The 22,031-nt window shown below is 31.4% G+C and overlaps 1 protein-coding gene across 1 annotated transcript; it reads right to left on the bottom strand.

The window, feature by feature from the left end:
- Positions 1–4,500: 4,500 nt before the first annotated feature.
- bai (Transmembrane emp24 domain-containing protein bai) lies at positions 4,501–17,645 on the bottom strand. Its single transcript, XM_067263812.1, has 5 exons — positions 17,376–17,645; positions 14,914–15,034; positions 12,437–12,507; positions 7,975–8,101; positions 4,501–5,038 (listed from the first exon to the last, which is right to left on the bottom strand). The coding sequence occupies exons 1-5, from the start codon at positions 17,553–17,555 to the stop codon at positions 4,917–4,919; spliced, it is 621 nt and encodes a 206-aa protein (XP_067119913.1). The 5' UTR covers positions 17,556–17,645; the 3' UTR covers positions 4,501–4,916.
- Between the last annotated feature and the right edge of the window lie 4,386 nt (positions 17,646–22,031).

Here is a 22,031-nt window from a genome sequence, read left to right on the forward strand (position 1 = left end):
AGTTAATTACTACATTTATTTTTCCAATTTAATAATCTATTAAAGATCTCGCGGGCCGGATAGAAACTTTTCGCGAGCCTTAGCTGGCCCGCGGGCCGGGGGTTGCCCGCCGTTGATCTAGTCTACTCGTGATTCACATAATCGAGCGAGGGCGGCCGAGTATCTAGCAGGCGGGCGGCTAACAGCCCACAATCGGTCCGGGATATAAAATTGGATGCTTTATGCGTGTGTTGCTTTTACCAGCTAAACCGGGTGAGGTTGGTGCTCTGTAAACCGCATGTGCCAATGCCTATATAATCTGGCTGATTGGAAACTGACCCGGTTTCGACACTCCTTCTGCCACCGAATTATTCGAATATACAATAGCAATCTTATCGTTTTTTTCACATGTAGTATAGAAATTTGTAAAAGATATATAATGCAGTTATAATAAAATATTAATTTTAATTAATGCAAAGTACGTTAAAATATGAAAATTTATATTTTATAAAATACAAGGAGAGGTCATTGGAAGGTGGAATCGGCGCTTCCATCGCTTCCAATGACGGCACGCCACTGGTATACAGTACTTTTTTTTAGGCCGGATGGCCAAGCGGTCAAGGTTAGACAGCCTGCCGCCCTGGGGGAGAAAAATCCCCAGGAATTTTTCGGGGGTGATCCGTCCGGATATGTCGGTTCCCGTCCCTTACCACCCGGCCGCCCCATTGTGGGCCTGGCCGAACCCATAATGGGCTTGCTATAAGAGGCCCTCTTAGTGCCCACAGGGCGGAAAGAATTACAAAAAAAAAAAAAAAAAAATAGTAGTACTGATCTTCGAATTATCCATTCTGTTAGCACTTCTTGTACTTTCGTCCCACTCGGATGTTAACGAGTTACTATTATTTATATTCGTTAAAACTTCTTTTGTTACACCACTGAAGTTTTTTTCTTTTCGTTCGGTCCAAAATTCAACTACGTAACTTAAATCAACTGTCGCGTTCTCCTTTAGCACACTAACAGTTCCAATGCTTATATGCTTTGATCATCTGATCAGAATAATAGTAGTCAGTGGCGTAGCGTGGCTGTCAGCCGCCCGGGGCGGAAGAAAATTTCGCCGCCCCCTTATTTAGGTATTTCAATTGTATATATTAGGTATTTCAATTACTGTATATTTTAGTCTTTTAAGACTAAAATATACAGTAATTCTAAAGAACTTTTCAGCAAGAACAATCATTATTATTGTGTATTGTACAGGTTCAAATTTTTACACGATACAGTAGAGACTCGTTAATCGGCACCCCGGTAATCGGAATCGCCGGTAATCGGCACGATTTTCAGTCGTACTGTGTCGTGCTGAGTCGAACGTTTTTAATACTAAATTTACTTCTAAAGTATAATTTTCATGTTTTTATATTCTTCAATATATTTATTTTGTTTGTACAAAATGCAGAAATAATTTTTAACGATACGATAGCCTCGATTATTATTATAAAAATTTTCGTTAGGCTTAAAATCGACGAAAATTCAACACGAAGCGACACTCAACGGAGAAAAATTCAACACGAAGTGACACGCAACGGAGAAAAATTTGAACATCCGACAGGTTAATATATTTATTCGCACATAATTTTGTAATCGGAACATATCACTAATCTGAACAACCCCAGTCCCCAATTGATTCCGATTTTCGGTTCTCTACTATATTATTATTTATTGTGAAATTTTGCCTCCCCCTAAAACTGCCGCCCCCACTACGCTGCCCGCCACCACTGATAGTAGTAGACATGTTTATTGAACTCTCTGCTTTGACATTGCTGTTATTTTGGCTTCTTGTAATTGAATTAACTGTTTCTTTTACTATTTTGAATTTTCAACTTCGAATTTACTGTATAAAAGATAACATTAGCGAGGTTGAAAACGAAGCTCTAAACGCGAAAACATGTACGTCGGACGTTCGGCACCGCTTTCCTGTAAGCCTAGAAGTTTGACAATGGCGTTTGGAATGTCGAGCATGATTCCACTGACTTTCCCAACCCTATTGTCAAACTTCCAGACTTACAGGAAAGCGGCGCTGAACGTCTGACGTACACGTTTTCGCGTTTAAAACTTCGGCCTCAACTTCGCTATTCAGATTCAGCTTTACATAAAAAAATAAATTTATGTAAATTATATTTATTACATTTGAAAATTATTATTTTTTACGTGCAATTACTCTTAAGCAGCGAAATTCGTTCGGTTAGTTTTTCGAATTGCTCCGAACTTAATTAATAGAGATTTCGGGTCGACATCAGGAGTGACGTCGCGAGCATGCGCAATTGTTTGGCGCCATCTCTGTGGTTTATTTACGTTCACGTTATTTACGTGAACGTAAATATTTACGTGGTTTATCTGTGTTCACGTGAGCTCTTCTTGTATTGTTTATTCGTCGCGAATATCACTATGGTGAATTGTTGTGTAATGCTAGTTCACCCAAGAATTCCCGGCGTTATTTGTCACGAAAGACCCTAAACTGAGGAGCTTTCGCGACCAGGGGCAATCTGCATGGCTCTGGAGAATTAACCAGAAAAACTTTCCAATACGAATAAAGTGAATGTCAATGCGAGAGTTTGTTAGAAACATTTCATTTCAAGTAAGCAATAAATCAAATTACTAGTTATCAATAAATTATTCGATAAACTTTTGCGTGAGTATGATAAAGTGTGCATCACCGGTTGCGTAAATCCTTTTGTCAATACCGACAAAATAACGTTAAATAATTTTAACAACCGCAGATTTTAATTTGAATAGACGTTTTAACTTTATTTTTCACCTTTCAGTTTGTTTTGTTAGTGTCTGCTTGTAATAAATATACAGTAGAGTTAATAATCGCTTACTAGATGAAAGATTAGAAATGCATTTTGAACCAATTGCCCTCCCAGTCTAATTTACATAAATAAAAATGTGTGTATTTTAAAGATATAAACCAATAATTTCCATTGATCACTTACAAGTAGCTAAGTTAGGTTATTTTAGTGAACAACATTAACATTTCTTTAAGTTGCTGTAATAGTAAGTTCTTTTTAGTATTAATTGTTTAATATATATATATATAAATTAGAATGTTTGTTTGTTTGTTTGTTTGTTCTTTATACACGCCCAGGCCGTCTGACCAATTGCTACGAAACTCGGCAGTTACGTTTAAATACCCGCAACTTAGATAATGTCATACATCCCATTCCAAAATACCTATCGAGTTTCTGTAAATGAGTAAATTTCTATCTACATTCGACTTGCTGAGTTACACGTAGCGCCATCTATTGGCAGGAAATTTAACAAAATAATAAAACTAAATATAATTCTTATAAAAAGATTATAATTTTAAGATATACATATTATATTCACTTAATTACTGCGACAATGATATAGCGCGAAATAGATGCGTTAAATCATTACTGAGACAGGTAGCGTATAGCACTTGCCTGTGTGGAATCAAAATTGTTTAAGTTTGTGAAAGCCTGTGTGTAGCCTATAACAGGAGTAACCAAACTATGGCCCGTGAGGTCTGTTAATCCGGCCCGCCACTACACTGTGCCACAAATGAGGTAAAATATAATTATTTATTTGGAAATGTCATAGTTTGTAGATAAGCTTACTTATTTAAATTTTTTTAATGCATAATAAGTATAAAGTTCCAGTAGTGGTTCAATCTGATTTTTGCATATGACAATAATATAATTTTTAGGAAAATCAGCGAAATAAAAAATTCGGCAACTTTTTGCAACTTTGGATATCAGAGCGCTTTTTATGTAAGTACCTGCAAAGAAGTTTCTAACAAAAGCGATTACAGGATCGTGTTTGTGTATTGGTAAATAAATATGTTGTCTGTCTTTATTTTTGTGTATTCAATGTGCTGTGTTGAACAAACTGATTATGCGGCCCGTGCTCGTCGTTCTCTCAGTTACCTGGCCCGCTGTGAAAAAAGTTTGGTGAACCCTGGCCTATACGGTCAGTATTTAATTTTCTATGTCTAACAACTCAGGTTTTTTTTATTTCTAAACAGTACTTTCTTAATTCTAATAAGCGCTCTTCAGTAGCCGAGTGCAAAAAACCACCGAACTCTGGTGGTTAGTTGTGGGTTGGAGGCATGGCAAACGGGCCAGTCACGTGGAGTTTTTCAGGTTTTCTTCACCTAAATATAGTCCAGTTTCCCATAAAAGTCTTCCCAGGATGCATTCTCCTTGGCAAATCGCTCGCATGTTGCATTGCCGTAACTAAATAAATCAAACCAATTATAACGAGCAATTATTTATTGTGACATTGTCACAATGCCGAGCTGAAACTTTTCGTCACAATATTCTCAATCTTTTAGTGGTGGTTTATTTTTATAGCTTTAGCTATAGAATTAACTTTTATAGATGAGTTATATTTTAAACTGTATAGATTCTGAACATAATTTGTGAATGAAGTTTAGATTTTCTCACGAAATACAAATGTCTATAAGTTTTGAGTATTTTTAAAATAATTCAAAAGTTTTGAACCACATTCTGTAATTGAATTTATTTCAGTTTTATGCCAATATACATTTTCCTTCATGCACAGTACGAAACCTATAATTCGGTCTCCTCTAAGTTTTCAGTAAGAGATCGTTACATCTATTTTGAATGATAAAAACATTAATAAGTAAGCCACGTAAGAAACAAACTACCAGTGAACAAACTTTTAACATTGAAAAAACACAGTATAATTTACTTAACAAATTTGTAAAAAAGAGGAAATGTTTTTATCCAATTTATTATAATTACATTATTTTATATTCCATATTTTTTTATAACTTAAAAAATCCACGTTTCCTTTCCTTCACCATACAATACATTTTCACACAGTTAATGAAAATGTCAATGCGCAATTTCAAATGCATGGACTCTTAACTCTGGAAGTCATTTGCATTCTCTCACACTTCATTCTATGAGTTTCTTGGCTTTGAAGAAACGACGGAGGTATAACACTTGCCACGTTGCCAAGCCCAGCAAGCAGCACATAGAAAAGATGCTGAAGTAGAGAACACGAGAATTTGTGGATTCTGTAAATGTATAAATCATTAGTATTTTAAAATGCTATTATCGAGAATTTTTAAAAATAGTATGCCCAAATTTAATTTTAAACTTATGGTACATTATGGAAACAAACATGAAGACACATTACAAAATTTCTGTTTGTATCCTTGTCTGCTCGGACCTCATTTATTAATACGACTTATTACACTGGTGTAGTTTCCGAATAGCAAACAGAGGAGATCTTAGTCAAATAGTCAAAACAAAATATTTTATTTTCACCTGTAAACAAAGATATTTTGAAGATATTATATTCAGGTAAAAATAAAGATAAAGGTTGACATTCAAAAATCTGGCCATCAATAATCCGGTTCCTTCAGATTTCTGGTATGGATTTCAGAGTTCATTTTCAAATTTACTGTGTTGGTGTGCCACTGTTTTCTGGAGGTACCCAACTAAAATTCTGTAAAACTGTTTTATTTAGTTGAACATTAAACGAAAAGCAAATAAAATTTTAGTGTTTAATTTTTTTTCTTTAAAGATTATACAGATATATATGCTGTATATATTTTAACAGAAAATGACTAACAATAAAAAAATCTGGCACTCCTCAGGTCTGGAGGTTGCTGGATTTTTGAATGTCAACCTGTATTTTGTTTTAACTATTTGAACTGAGATCTCCTCTATTTGCTATTCAGAAACGACACCAGTGTAATAAGTCCTATTAATAAACAAGGTCCAAGTAGACAAGGATACAAACAGAAAACTGATAACAGTAAGGACATAGAGGTAAAAAGAATGCATATTCCAGAATCTTGTATATTCAACACATTCTTCTATATATTCAGACAAGATTCTGTTTTTAGATACTTTTTTATATTTTGAAGTATTAATAATATAATCTGTTTTTCACTTTAATACAAAGGAAATAGTCAAATTTTGTTAATTCAGTTCAAGTATTTTTTAGAAATAAAAAACTTGCAATGTTATTATGAATTATGAGACCTAAATGTAAGGAAGACTTCATGAGAGTTTTAAAACACAAAAATCTTTCCTTGAAAAAAAAAAAAAAAAGAAGATAAAATTCAATGTCGGAATAAAAAAATTTTTAGAAGTTTTTACTTTGAATATAATAAAACCTCCAACTTTAACACTTTGTTGGAGATTTGACAGAATTTGATATCATCATTTCAGATTAGAACAACAAACTGATATATACACCAATTTTACTTTTGTAAATGTCCATATGGGAACCACATCTCAAAATTAAGTGCACATTTATTTCATTTATCATCAGTTATATAGATTTTCTAAATTATAGACAAGTACAGGTAACCTCCGTATAACACGGTACTTTTATAGCACAGATTCACTCTAACACAGTTCGAGAATTGGGTAAAACCCTCGAAACTAATAGAAAAATAATAATTTTCGTGAACTATTAGTACTTATGTATGTAAATTTTCTTTTCCCGCCTTCTGACAATACACATGGTTCTTCTCGAAACTTGTTTCAATGTTGCCAGATCGACACTTCTGCTTTTGGTGTTGCCAGATGTTTTTCCCTTATTCCATACTTGCTTTATTCTTCATAAGGGCTTAGCACCATATAAGGAAATTTATAAAGAACTTTTAACTAAAAGCAAGCAATCTAAAATAACATATTTTTTGCAAAAGGTAAAGTGGGTATACTGTAGATTACTCCCTATGGAATTTCGTGTGTTTGGGTATATATCTGAACTCAGGGGACCGAGACGAGTTCAACGATACTCTACTTTTGGACCGGAGACGAAAAATAAAAGTTATTATACTTTTTTCCGGCGATCGCGCGATGATAGGGAGTCGCGTCACTCTCCGCTAAGTCGGCCTCGTTATCGCAATCGGGAGTCGTGTGCTTGCCGTTAAAATTGCCTTTAGTAGACGTTTCCCCCTTTTTTTACTTTGTTCAAGAACTACCGTGAATCGATCACTAGTTTAGCACATGGCGGCGTGTGGTGGCTCCCATACGAGAGGTCAGTCGGGCCACCATGTTCGCTGCCATAAGTAACATTAACCGAAATGGCAATCGCGTGATGATTGGAAGTCGCGTCGCTCTCTCCGCTCTCGTATCGCGTGTTTAACGCTCCGGGAGATGATCGTAGTCCGACGTCATGGTTTGCAGACTTTACCGCAAGATGGCAATACTAGCAACTACGGTGCCGTCTGCATGAGAGCATTAAAAAAGTATGGTAACTTAAAAAGTGTGATAACTTTTTTATTTTTCGTCTCCGGTCCCTTGAGTTCAAATATATAATCGAAGTCCTGAAATTCCATAGGGAGTAATCTATAGTACACCCAGTAAAGCATGGATCTGAAGACAATGCAGAAAAATGCTCAGAGGATAAGCATAACTTGCCAAAAAGAAAACACCCTCGGTTAATAGTGCCTAGTGATGATGAAGAAAACATTGTTTAATTTATATTAATATGTATCACTTAAGAAAATTTTAATAAAGATATTTATCTTAATTATGAAAATATAATAGCATGTTTTTTAATTTTTGGAACGTAACCCCCCTTTTCGTACTAGTTCTTTGTTTTGTATAACACGGATTCGCATAACATGGCAATTTTTTGGAACATAACTCTCGTATTATACGGGGGTTACCTGTATCTAAATAGGCCAAAGAGTACTAAGATAGACACATAGTATAAGTTAGGTTCTAACTATCAACTTTTGCACCCAGTTTGATTTGTTTGCACAGATATGTGTTTTGTAAATAAGTGTATTTGATCTAAACAAAAAGCATTTCTTTCTATCTGCTCCTTACTTGTTCCTTTGAATGAATGTATGTTTTATACAATTAGATTTATATTTTGGTTGTTATTTTTTAACATTTTTTTTACTTATCAGTCATTCAGATAATTTTATAAACTTTTATAATTTAATAAAAATGTAGAAGTTATAATTTTAAATAAAGACTATACCATTGGTATCTCTCATTTCTTCTTCTCGTTGTCGCATGTAACCAAAATCTTTGACAATATATTCGGATAAATCTTCTAACCTCTGTAATTCTACTTCTAGTGGCTTGAGTTTGCCTACTTCAGCGAGCTTAAAATATTTTAAAGATTAAAATGCATTAATTGTAAAATTAGCATATTTTATTAAATAAAAAAACTAAAATTGATTTCTAAAATTTATATAAATGATACAATTTATTCCTGGAAAAGCTTTTACTAGAGTTAATTTCCATGACAAATTTTTTAACACTGAAGAATAAATATTTTAAAAATAGCTAAATCATGATTAGTAATTTAATAGAGGCAAAATAATTAGGCTGCAATTTAAGTTATATTTATTTAAAAAATTTATATATAAACTGCATATGAAATATGGAAGAAAAAAAAGTTAGTATATATACAGTCTGTTACAAAAGTATAGGAACATCACAAATTTTGCATTTTTTCAAAATTTATTTAAATTTTTGTTTAGAAAACTGTTTTAATGTTTTAAAACAATTACAAAAATATCATTTTCAAGCTTTTTATTTTTAAACAATAATATAATCAAAGTTATAACAGTTTTTCACTTTTTACTTGTTACAAAAGTATAGGTACACTTTCTAAAATTACATAAAAATAATTTTTAAATATATTTTAAACACTTTTAATATTTGGTTTCACTCCCTTTGGCTACAATTACTTGAAAAATTCTGTTAGGCATGAACAATTAAAAAATTTAATAAACTCCATCTTTAATTTCGTCCCATGCATCCATTATTGCAATTTTCAATTGATTTGCAGATTCATGTTGTTTCCCATTTTGATAAACAATGGCTGCTAAAATCCCCCATAAATTTTCAATGGGATTTAAATCTGGACTATATGAAGGCCAGTCAATTACATCAATATTTTCTTTTTTTAAACCAATTTTTTGTTGATACTGAGGCATGAATGGGAGCATTATCTTGTTGAAACTTCCATTTATGACCTCCAATTAATGCAGCAAATGCAATCATATTATTATACAATAATTCTTGATACTTTTCTGAGTTCATATTTTTGTCAACAAATACTAAATCAGTTTTACCTCCCCATCCAAAACCACCCAAAATCATTACAGACCCACCCCCTTGTTGCTGGCTCATTTTAAACTCTACTTTCTCTTTGTAAATCATGCAAATAATATGAAAACCCATCTGGGCCATCTAAATTAAACTTCTTGAACACTCTTCTCATACAAAATAACTTTTCATTAATGAAAAGTTATTTTATATGAGAAGACTGTTCAAAGATTATACAACATATACTGATATTTTAAAATAATATGCTTTTAATTTTAAAGAAACCTCATGGTGAACATTCTTTTGATGTAACACAATATACGCCCTTTGTGAAAAATAAGTCATTGAAACCTGTGGAGATCCTGAGGCACTGAAGAGAAGCTAGAAAGTTAACCTAGCTTGAAATGCATCTGTAAAAAAACAATAAAGGAGTTTTATAACCTGAATTGGCTGTAGGCTACCAAAGGATTTTTTCGGATTAAAGAGATGTTTACTTAATCAATAAATTTTATGTATTTCTTGCTCCTGAAGTACAGTTCCACGAGATACTGTTGAAAATGTTTATAAAACATTCAATAAAACATTCAAAAAAGCCACTGTGACCATTAAAAATGATGACATCTCACCCTAGTGGTGATAATTTTAATTATTATTGTAATAAATTAATTTTTAAAAAACTTTTAAGTGGTGTACCTATACTTTTGTAACACATCAAAAAATGTATATTTGTGAAGAAAAAAAATTATGCTGCTTTATGAAATGTAAAAAAAACCTGATAAAATAATTAAAATAATGATAAAAAATAATTAATATTTCCAGTAATAATTTCAAAATACATTTTTTAAAAATGCAAAATTTATGGTGTTCCTATACTTTTGTAACAGACTGTACAGTACATAAAAACATGCACATAAACTACCAATTGACATTAAAGCCATCCTTTATACATATTCTTTTCCAAAAATTGATTTCTTACAAATTCTCAGCATTTAGAATGTTCATTAGAAGAACATACACATCATTCAAGCATAACAGGCCTTTGAAAACTAGAATAGATTAAGAAAATTGCCAAATATAGTTTCGCCCCCAATCCTATCCAAAAGTCAATTATTGCATGTAAAAGGCATAAAGGCACAGACCTGTCAGTTACATGGAATCTTCATCTAGTTCTATAGAAGTTCACGGTAATAGCTTATAAAAGTACCTTAATAAGGATGACCAAATGAATAAGGCAGTTATGGCCTACTGCTGTGGAAATCTTGGATTTAATCCAGGTGTCAAAAAACCCCAGGAATTTTTTTGATATCTTAGTTATGTGAGGCCTTGTCCCTCACCATCCAGCTGTCCCCATTACAGGCCTTGATAAACTCATAATGGGTATGATTAAAAGGCCCTCTTAGTGCCCACAGAATGAAAAGAATAAGAAAAAGTACCCTGATAAGCATGCAAACCCTGCAAAAGTACTGGTAAAAGATAATTTTAAACTTATGCAACCTGACTATTTACCAGTTACAATATAACAACAATAGAGGCAATAAATCACTGAAATATATAAAATTCCAGATGACCACTTAAAACATTGATTGTGAATACATCACCACATTCACTGCACAATCAGCTAATGAAATTTTTGAGATAGTCATCATTATTTCATAGAATTTGCATGCTTAGCCAGAAATAGATGGTGTAATACTAGTATTATTGTTAATTGTCTACTTGGACTTTACACTGGTGTTTAAAGATTGGCACAGTAATGAGAGTTAGTTCAGGAAAAAACAAAATTTCTTTATTATATTACCTGTAGTAATAATTTCTGTCACAGAAATTATTACTACAGGTAATATAATAGTAATATAATACCAAGTAGACAATTAACAATAATATTCGAATTAAGGACAGTAAGGCTTTCACAATTAAGTGTAATGCTATCCTTAAGTCCTTAGATGGTGGAAATCCTTAAATATAGTATGAAAAGGTAATAATCGATGCAATGTGGATCTATTTTCCAATATTAAAACATTGCTGCTCAAATAACTTATTCATACAATGTTACCTAATATTCCAAATGTTCCAGAATTTGAACACTAAATTCAAGAGACATTTGATCCAGAGTTTGAATAATGCTTCTCTATGTTCAAACTGCACATTCAGCAAAAAAAAAAAAAAAAACACACTCACTGCATAAACCCATCTATTGTGTGCCCAAATGAGATGCTTTCACAGTGAAAGTGAGAGACAATGTTAAACTCATGTTTTCAGTGCTTTTTTTTTTTTTTTTGCTTTATTTTTGATGTGTTTAGAGATTGCATGTTATTAAGAAAATGAAAAAATTTCTCCTAGTGTAGAAAAATGAAATTTGGTTGTCTCAAATAACCCTATCTCCAATAGCAATACCTATCTAAGATAAGAGTTATTTGTGAGAAAAGTCAAGCAGCTACATTATTTATGTACTTTATTTATTGTCTTCACATTGTAAATTTATTATTTAAAAATAACACAATTAAATGTCCTAACTTAAATTATATGTATTTACTGTTTTAAGTTTATTAAAATGGGTATTGTTTAGAGTCTGGGAATGGATTAATTCAATTCCCATTATTTCTAATGGGGGAAATTGATTAGAACTTTGAACAATTCAGAGTTCAAACAGCTTTCTGAAGCAAATTAAATTCAAAGTATGAGGCACCAATGTACTTTACTTTTTAGTTAAATTTTGTTAAGTTACATGCATATAAAATTAAAATATTTTTCAATTTTATTTTTCTGTACACTTTTATTTTATGTATACATCTACTTTTTCCTTTTGCATCTAACACTATTTATTAATTTTAAATAATGCACATAATCTTTCAATTTAAATGCAATTTGTTCTAGAATATAACCATTTATAGTTAGAATTCCATAAAATTGGAACCTGAAAACTAGTGGTTAATGCAATTAAAAAACATTTGCAATTAAAAAACATTTGTTGCAATTAAAAATTAAAAAAATAATTAACTTGGATATTAAAAGTAATTATCTATTTCAAATTTATTTCTAAGCAGAACAGTGGTGCCCAAACTGCAGTCTCTGGGCCAAATCTGGTGCATGAGCATATTTGACACTTCATGTATAAATGATGGAAACAGGCCTACTTTTTGTATGTATGAAATATACAAACTACTTGTGTCTAGCCTACTTATGATTTATGTGCACTTTGGCCCACTAATTGAAAAGTTTGGGTACCACTGCTGCTGAAGATAAGCCTACTGTGACACACAGCATATGGTATGTACATGCAAATTTAGCATTCTATATTGACTATAGTATCTAACTTTGAAAATAAAAACTTGTATAGAAATATTAATAAAGTCAATAGATTAAACATTTTAAAAAATAATTACATTCTCATAGTTCTTTGCTTCAGCACCATGCTTTATCACAAGTGTTGCTTCACGAACCATTCCTCTCTGACCTATATTTGTAAAGAAAACAAAATATTTTAGATTATTATTTTTATAAATTTAAATTTAGATTGAATTCAGTTTAAAAAGTTTTATTCTAGCTATTATACAAATCAGTTACATTTATGTTTAAATTTTTATATAATTCAATTCTTACACTGTTATAACAACAATTAATCCTCATCACTGGTAATGGGTTAAAATGAGTAATAAAAAGTAAATGCTTGCAAAACAAAAATTGCAGAGCATTTCCTACAACAATGAAGTTCAAAAACAAACAATTGGCAATTTCAACAAATTATAGAGGTTGCTGTATAAATTTAAAATGGCAAATGCAAATATGGCCCATTTGTTTATTTCAACATTAAATGCTATCTTACATGTTGTTAAAATGGATTTAAGTTCATTTTATTTAAAAAAAAAAAAAAAAAAGCTGAAAGTGTAATGAATGAAAATTATATTAATCAAATTTCAAGAAAAGAATTTGATTATTCTTATTGATGTTGGATCACGTTTGCAACCTCCAGGATTTATTTTCCATCTTGCAAAATCAATTTTACTGTTTATAAAGAAACTTCAATAAAAAAAATTGTAAATGATTATAAATATACTTGCATCTTTCCTCAAATGTTAAGTGATAACCTGCTATATTCAATTTTCTTTTTGAGATTTTGGCATTAATTTAATATTTTAATTAATTAGTATTTTTATTAACAAAGATTCACAGGAATGCAGGCAGCCAACCATTTTCAAAGAAACCAAAAATCATACCGAGGGAGTGTTATAATCCTCATATGGAATTATTTTTGTCATTTTTATTTATTTTATTTATTATTAATTCTCTTTAACTTTATTATAAAATTAAATTTAGAATGATTATCCAGATCAAGTAGCTCTGCAGAAAGTTAGTTCTGTTTTCAGTTTTTGAAGTGATAGTGAAACTTGAATATACCAGTTATTTATCCATTAATTAATTAAAGTATTATATTTAACACTTAATAATTGTTTCAAATGCAATCAATTGTTTAGACTTAATAAAAAATTTTTTTTTAATTGCACTAATTTTGGTCATTGTAAATGTAGGTGGTTGCAAGTCAAAGACAATGTATTTGTCAGTTATATATCATCTTATACTTTTTTATGCATGATGATTTATAATTCCAAACTGTGCATCTTTTCAAAACTTAAATATTGATGAATGTCAATAAGTTTCTAATATAGCAGAATGTTCACATTTCCTTGTAAGCAATCAGCATTTCATTTTGTTATGTCTGCCATATTGATCTATAGATAACTGTCATTTTCTATCAACTCTCTGCTTCTGCTTCCAACAATAAAATTCAAAATATTTTTAAATTTGATTTTCTGGGTATTCTTTATGTTACAGATAAAGTTATTTCTAATTTTTGTTTCTGCACAGTTTTTTTAAAAATTTTTACAACTTATAAGAATCATTATTTTGACATGTCAATTCACCACATTTAACTATTAGGGAGGAACATCCAGCCAAAAGGGCCCAGGGAGAACATTGCATTTTGCTCTATGTGGACATATTACGTACAAGAAAATTTCCACTTGAAACCTCTTCATTTGCATTAAAGGGAATGAAAATACAGTCGAGTCTGCATAAGTCGACACCATCGGTTAAGTAGTCACTTTTCTGTGGTCCCGGCCCACTTACATAGGCATTAATGTTAAAAAACTCCGGTTTACTCGACACCGTTTAACTCGTCACCACTGGATAAGTCTACATACTTTTGCTGTCCCACACTCCGATAAGTCGTCACCCCCTTCCTGAAAAAATGAATTCACTCCACACGTATGGTGCGAACTCATATTTTTCAGGAGGGAGAGTTGATTTATTTATTAATATATAATTAATATATATATATATATTAATAAAAATGCCTTAACATTTTATGTATTTTTATGTATAAAATAATAACAGATAAACAAAAAGAAAATATAGAATCTACATCAATGTCACACCAGAATCCAATTTTGCATTTTCTCACGCTAGAGGCATTAAGAATCCTTCGATGTTACTTGCCAACAATGACAATTGCAAAGATGATGTTTTTGAAGCGTTCGTCATTGTTGAAAAAGAAAGTCGAGACAGTTAAATGCTCAAAACAAACAACACTAAACAAATTTTTCAGTTTTTCATCTACAGAGTAATTGTAAATGGAGGACACAATGTATTGTAAGCCTATACTACTGTTTAATGCACTACTGTATTTTCCTAATTGTAGTTTTGTGGTTTTTTTTTCCAACTTCGCTTTAGTCGTCACATCGGATAACTTGACACATTTCCACTTCCCCTTGGGGTGTCGACTTATGCGGAGTCGACTGTATTACAAGTGAAAGTTGTAATGAAGTAATAAATTTAATTTGAAATAATAAACATAAAAACTTACCAGCAGGCATTTTTGAAATAAAGCAAATTTCAAATACATCATAATCATCGGTAGTGAAAGCAAATTTTCCCTTCTCTATGTTATCTCTTGAAACCAAAGTATGGCCCTTTGTGTCTGTGACCTATGATTAGAAAAATTTAATTTTTAAATTTTATGAGATTAAAATAAAATAATATACAGTAGTTCATGCAAAACAATTATTAAATTAAAAAAGTTCAATAAATTTATAAGTTATATAATTAATAATAAAACTATTTTAATCTGCTATGAAAAAAGCCTTTAGAAAATTAATAGATATGAGATAAGAATAATTATTTAATAATCATTAACTATAAAAATAACAAAAACCAAATCTAAGGTTAATAATTTGATATATTTCATCTAATTACATATATAAGCTAAACAATCTGAATTAAATTTGTTTTATTTTAATAATAAAATGCATATAAATCTAACTTTAAAGTAATAAAATTATTTACAAAAATAAATAAAACTTTTTATTCATAAGAGAGATTATTCTGAACTTTAAAAATTTTTTAATAAATTTTGCATTTTCATACAAGTTTTATTTATAACTCATCAAGGTAAAAAATATTAATCCTTTTAATAATTGGATAAGACAATATAACCAGTATCTAACTTATTATAGTGTTGTCCAGATGTTACAAAAATAACCTGCCAACCAAGCTCTACATATCATTATTGCTTAAATGTGTCTGCAACTTGCATTATTATTATTTTAAACTGAAGTTTTATACATATTTCTAGTTAACTTACGAAAAAACTACATTTCATTGTAAAACAGTTCAATAGGAAATAATTCTGGATCTATGCTATCTACAAAAGTTTTATCCTATCTGTACACACATATTATATATATATGTGTATATATAATGTCATCATCTTTTTTCATATTTATAAAACCTGAAATATACTTTAACTCCATTAAAGCACATTCAATTCTTTTTTAAATATCGATAGATTATTACTTTGCATTTTCATATATCTGTCACAATTCTTTTAATTCCTTATTTCAACATGAAAAATTATATTGTTAAATTATGTATTATTTAAAAACATACAAATTTATTAAAAAATTATTATAGTTTTATATATAAATTTTGAAATTTTATATTATTTTTGTATTAAGGAGTAAATAATACATAAATATTCAGATTCCATTACCTGGATTTAATTATGAAAAGTAATTTATTTCATATCTAATGGCCAATTATATTTAATTTAAGCATTAAATATATGGACCCAATATATATATATAACTTATTTGTTACAATTTGAAATCAGCTATATTCAAATTAAATCTTTGAATTTTTTAAGTAGGTCTGTAATGAAAATTTTGCTCTGTAAAAAAAATTCAAAAACATTTAATATAATTAAAGTGTAAATAGTGATTAAAATAGAAAAATGAAAAACTATTTTTCATTTTTCTATATGATTCAAAAAGCATATTCAGCCATCAGAGTTACTCTTCTTCCAGTCTGGAATCATTATGCAATAAAACATGAGAGTTTCCCTTAAAAATAAAAAACTAATTTTCACAGATTACAGCACCATCTACCACAATTCAAAAAAAATGTTTCAGATAAACCTTATATAATTTTGGATGTAGAATCCAAATCTGCTAAGAAAAATGGGGGTTCCCATTTGAATTTACAAATTTGCCATCATCCCACCCCCAGGGGTGGCGGGGGGCTACATTTTGCAAGATCGAACATTCCCCTCCAAAATACCGAGGATTTGTTTCAAATGTTTGTTTTTTTGTACAATGTGTATTTCTTGAGATATTTCACAGTTTCAAGTTAAGCAAAACATTCAGTATATCTTACACATAAATCATTTTAATAAAACCAAGAAACTTGATGATCAATGAAATTTGATATATACTGTATATTTTTTTATTTTAAATCTTTCCATCCTGCAGGCACACCCATCATGAGTTTAGCTGGGCCCGCACAGGGACGACAAGAAATGAGGTCCAACATACCCTGGATGGAGCACCTGCAAAAATTTCCTAAGTTTTTTCACACCATCCAGGTTTACCAGAGCTACCTTAACAAGATATTACATATCTTATACTTTAAAAAAATCTAAAAAATAAATATAAAAACACCTCAGAATTTTTGAAATTTGCCTCAGCCTAAATACATCTGCTTCTATTGATTTATTTTCTTCCATAAAACATATATTTATAAATATTTTTCTGTTTATATGCCGTATAATACGAAACATCATTTTTAAAAACTGGGTCACAGACTTCCACGTGTTCTAAGAACACGGAACAGCTTCATAATAAACCAAGCATCTGGTCACTAATCATCTTTTTCAGGTTTTTGATGGACAGAATATCAGCAATAGATCTTAAATACACAATTTTCTTGTATTTAGATCTAGTTGCAGACCTTGAGTTCGATTTGGATTAAATATTTAAGCAAATAACTTACAATCAAATCGGTTTTCTGACCAGGCGCATCGCTTAAACTGTATTCGCCTGTAACTAAAACTCCTTTGTGAATCTCTTCTTTCAAGCATCTCCTAGAATTAGGTTGAAGATGAAACATTAAGCTATTTACATCGTTTACTAAACAACCTAAAACTGCTATTAAAAATATATATAAATCCATTTTCGTCTGTCTATTCTATTCAAAATCGATTAAAGATGGTGGATGAAATCTTTAACAGAAGACTGCGCTATTATTCGCTCAATTCTGCTACGTACACCGTCAAAAACGCCAGCACTCATTGGTAGTTTTACGTCACGAGGTATGATTTCTCGAATAGCAAACCGGTTAACATAAAAGGTAAAAAAATACATTATTGAACGTGTCGCTTGGCGATTTGAAGCCTGCGTTTAAAATAAAATATGAGATATTAAAAATGAAAGATAATATTAAAGTTTAACGAAATTAATTGTTTTCAACTAATGGTCGATAATAATAAATATGCAAAATTTAAAATAATTTTTGTCTTAATTTACCAAAAACGCGAATGGTTTCATTTTAAAGAAATTGGCTTTTATTTAAACTCCTTCCGCCCTGTGGGCACTAAGAGGGTCTCTTTTAGCAAACCCATTATGGAATCGGCCAGGCTCACAATGGGGCGGCCCGGTTGTTAGGGGCGGGGGCCGACGTATCCGGTCGGATCACCCCCGAAAAATTGAGGATTCGATCCCGAGTCCTCCAGAGCAGTAGACTGCCACTTGACCGCTCGGCGATCCGGCCAAATTGGTTTTACTTTTGAAGCATTTAAAAAAAATATATATATATACTGTATATTAAATTTCTTAATTATGATAAACAATTAAATAAGATTATGATATTTTCTCCTTTTGCTATTTTTTTCATTTTCATTTTAAATATTTAGATATTTTTTTCTTTAATTTTAAAATTAATATTGTTTTGAAAAAGTTTATAGCAGTACGAATAACAAATACGAAATATATATACATTTTTTCCATTGGAAAAGTTGAAAATTGAGACAGCATGATTAAAGAATAAACATAACACTCAGATTTTAAAAATCTCTTAATTAATAGAAGGGATTTTTTCCAGTGAAATTATTTGAAAATTTCTTCAAACCTTTAATCGGATATTTCCACATAAACCAAGGGTGCAATCGTAAATTAAAAAATGCCAGGGCGCTAATTGACAACCCGAATTTGAGTAGCCACTCTATATGGAGGAGCCATCATCTATGGAGTTTTGTACGGGCAAAGCGCAACTTTGTGGCGCAATATTTGCAAATGGCTTAAATTCGTCAAAAATGACATGCAATACCCGTAATTAGCATGAAAAACTATGCAAGAAGTGATTTTCTTAATTTTTTGACCGAGATACATAGTCCAAAGTCCAACTTAGATGTCCATAAAGTAGAAAGGTTTCGCCAAACTAGCTATATACTATATAGAATATACTACATAGAGTGGATGTAGCAACGCCATTTTGGAAGAAAATTGAATACACGTCCGCCATTTTCCTTTTAGTCAAGGGGCATGCATTTGTGTCGCGTAAAGGTAACGAGCTAAAATATTCTAATTCGTGTGAAAGTGTGCAAAGGAAAGGAAAAGTTTTAACTTTCAACTGAGATGGTGCGAATCAAAATGATCCTGCTTCGTGTTTTTTTTTTTTTTTTTTTTTTTTTTTTTTTTTTTTTTTTTTAATTTTGAAAGTAAATAACAAGACATTTCTTCTTTGACCCTTTTTAAAAACATTTTTAAACAAGACAAAATATTTTGTAGCAATAAGTTAAATGAATTTCTAAACATTCTTAATTTTGGGGAGGCCTTAATGAGAGGATGGAAATTTTTTCTAGAGCAAAAAAATTCCAAAAATCACCACTAGAGCGTATGGTAGCTTTATACAATGAGTTACACAAGTTATCGGTCTAAACATAATGGCCACCATTGTCTGCTATCATCTGAAAGCGTAAAACAGCATGTTCAACGGTTGCAAGCAGCATTACGCTCATGACGTGCTATGCTGTCCTTAAGGTCTGACAGCGATGTCATGAGATTACGATAGATCAAGTCTTTGAGATATCCCGAGCCGAAAATCGCATGGATTCAAGTCTGGGATCTTGCAGGCCGATATTCCACTATTTTAGTCTAAAAAGCACCCATTAGTGGTGGTTTTTAGAACTAATTTTTTCCTCTAGAAAAATTTCTCATCATCTCATTAAGGCATTCCCAAACTTTTGACTTTATAATGAATAGTTTTTGCTATAGCCAGCTGGTAAATGTCAAGTTTAATTTGGGACACCCTGTATTAATTAAACAAACAAACAAAAAAAAAAAATACAAATGTACACTGCAAAGGCTCGTTACTTCGAGAAACATTTTTTTCTTTCACGCCTAGATAAAGGTATTATAGTTGGTTATTTTTGATAATTTTAAGTTTTAACAATTTGTTGTTGTATTATAGTCTTAAACTTTGAATGTGACGGCCGAATGGCCGAGTGGTTAGGGTAGCAACCTAACTGCTCTGGGGACCCGGGTCGAATACGGGTCGAAAAATCCCTAGGAATTTTTCGGAGGTGGTCCGTCGTGCCCTCGTCCCTCACCACTTGGCCGAACCCATAATAAGTTTGCTTAAAAAAAGGCCCTCTTAGTGCCCACAGGGTGGAAAGAGTTAAAAAAAAAACTTTGAATGTAGCCTACGTCGTATTTGTTTCTAATATATTATAGTTAAAATGTTTTTTTTAAATTATTTAAAAATTATCTTACACTAATTATACGAATTCGTCTAGATTCTCCTGTTGGTATAGAAGTGATGCAAACAAATTAAATGTTGTCAAACCGACTTTTATACAGTACCTGGTCCCAAAAATCCAGCTTTAAATCTTAAACTGTGAATAATTTTTGAAACCAGTGAAAGAATTATACATTATATAATTTATTATAAGCTTAATGAATTAATAGTTTATATTAAAATTTGAAATTTTAATAACAGGTAGATTAAATTATATGTATGGGCATATAAAGAGAATGACTCCCAGAAATTGTCATGGAGGAAAAGCTTAAGGAAAGAAGGAGAGGAGGAAAGATTTCATAAACAAGACGATAGCTAGATATATATTTAAATTACCGTATAAATTAAAAAAAAAAGGTTTTTATAAATAAAATATAGTTTTGCTTATTTAAACAAATATCTCTTAATATAAACTATTTTGTATTTAATAGGAGCCTCCTTCCTCTAAGCTTTCCATATCTGGTCTCAACTTTCATTTATCTAACACCGTTCTTAAAAAACAGAAAGCATTATTTTAACTTAAAAAACATAAAGTAATCCTGTTTCTAATAAACATTACTATAATAAAATAATCTTTTCTGAAATATTTCTAACTGATTAATGTTTTTACGTAACGCGTGACGTAAAAATATGAAGGGATCATAATACCTCACGCGTTCTAAACAATACATTCTAACAATACGTAACGAATTGTTAGAATGCATTGTTGGCTTTTTCTATTGTAGGTGGCTATTGTTAAGCGTAAATTTGTTCGAAAGTTCCGCGTTTCTTTGAGATTTGAGAAAAAAATTGTGATTAAGTAAACTTTAGTAATGTACGGGAGGCAGAAAGGACTCTCTGTGTCGCCTTTCTCTTAGGCCCGCTCGAGTAAAGAGATGAAATTTCCCGTCGGCCTTTTTATTTGAGTTACTCTTTACTCTTTATTCAAACTAACTCTTTGTGTTCTGCATCCTTAAGGTTCGCTCGGATGAAGACAAAGACAGCACCCCGTTCTAATAAAGCCCGCGTAAGGCGAAGAGGCCCGCGTAGGGCAAACAGGCCCGCGTAGGGCGAACAGGCCCACGTAGGGCGAACAGGCCTGCTAGGGCGAAAAAGGAAGATACAAGAACGGGAGGCTCCAAGGCTCCCTGTGTTTTGCATCTTTAGGGCCCACTCGGGTGAAGACAAAAGACGGTGAGGCTTTTTGTGTTTCGTTTCTTTAAGGCCCGCTCGAGTGAAGAGGCCGACCGGAGATGGAGAGGGCTTTCTGTGTTCCGGTTTATTAAATCGCGCGCAGGGGCGAGTATTTTTTTTTACTGTTTTTGGTTAATGAGGTTCGGTATGAGATTGAACTAAATTTTGTGATCCTAACGTGCATGTTATTACGACCAGGTGTATTTATAGATTTTCGTCTTTCTTTATTACTAGTTGTTGTAATATTGCATTTCTTAGTTTAGATAGTAATAATATGGTGAGTTTCGAATAGCTGAATTCAGAGGTAATTATGAATATTTTCATTATTAGTTAGGAAGAATTCGACTCGACAAGTGATGTTGGTCACTTGTGGAGTTGGATTCTTTCCAACTCTTGGTGGAACTCTGAAGCAGCCACCTCTGGGTTGTCGTTCGTCTGGTACTGACGAACGGCAGACGAAGAGCTACTTGTTTCATTTTATCTATTCGGCGCAGCTGCGCAACTTTCTTATGCCGATTGACGTTGAAAACCCAAAGTGTTTTGGTGTTTCGTTGAAAAAGTCGAGTACAAAATCAAATTTAAACTTATTATAAACTGCTGATAAGTAATTTACAATTGCCCTTTTTGTGATTTATTAATTGTAAAATTGAAATATTTTGTTAAATATTTCAATTTTATTAT

Source organism: Centruroides vittatus, unplaced genomic scaffold, assembly GCF_030686945.1.
Source record: "Centruroides vittatus isolate TY-2023 unplaced genomic scaffold, ASM3068694v2 contig_18, whole genome shotgun sequence".
NCBI classification, from domain to species: Eukaryota; Metazoa; Arthropoda; class Arachnida; order Scorpiones; family Buthidae; genus Centruroides; species Centruroides vittatus.

What these genes read in the sequence shown, in the direction of transcription:
- bai (XM_067263812.1), bottom strand. Translation starts at nt 17,555, where the DNA reads ATGGATTTATATATATTTTTAATAGCAGTTTTAGGTTGTTTAGTAAAC. An exon ending in TATTTCAAAAATGCCTGCTG is followed by an intron (nt 12,508 to 14,913) that starts GTAAGTTTTTAT and finishes TTACAAATATAG; the next exon opens with GTCAGAGAGGAATGGTTCGT. An exon ending in AGAAATGAGAGATACCAATG is followed by an intron (nt 5,039 to 7,974) that starts GTATAGTCTTTA and finishes ATACATTTACAG; the next exon opens with AATCCACAAATTCTCGTGTT.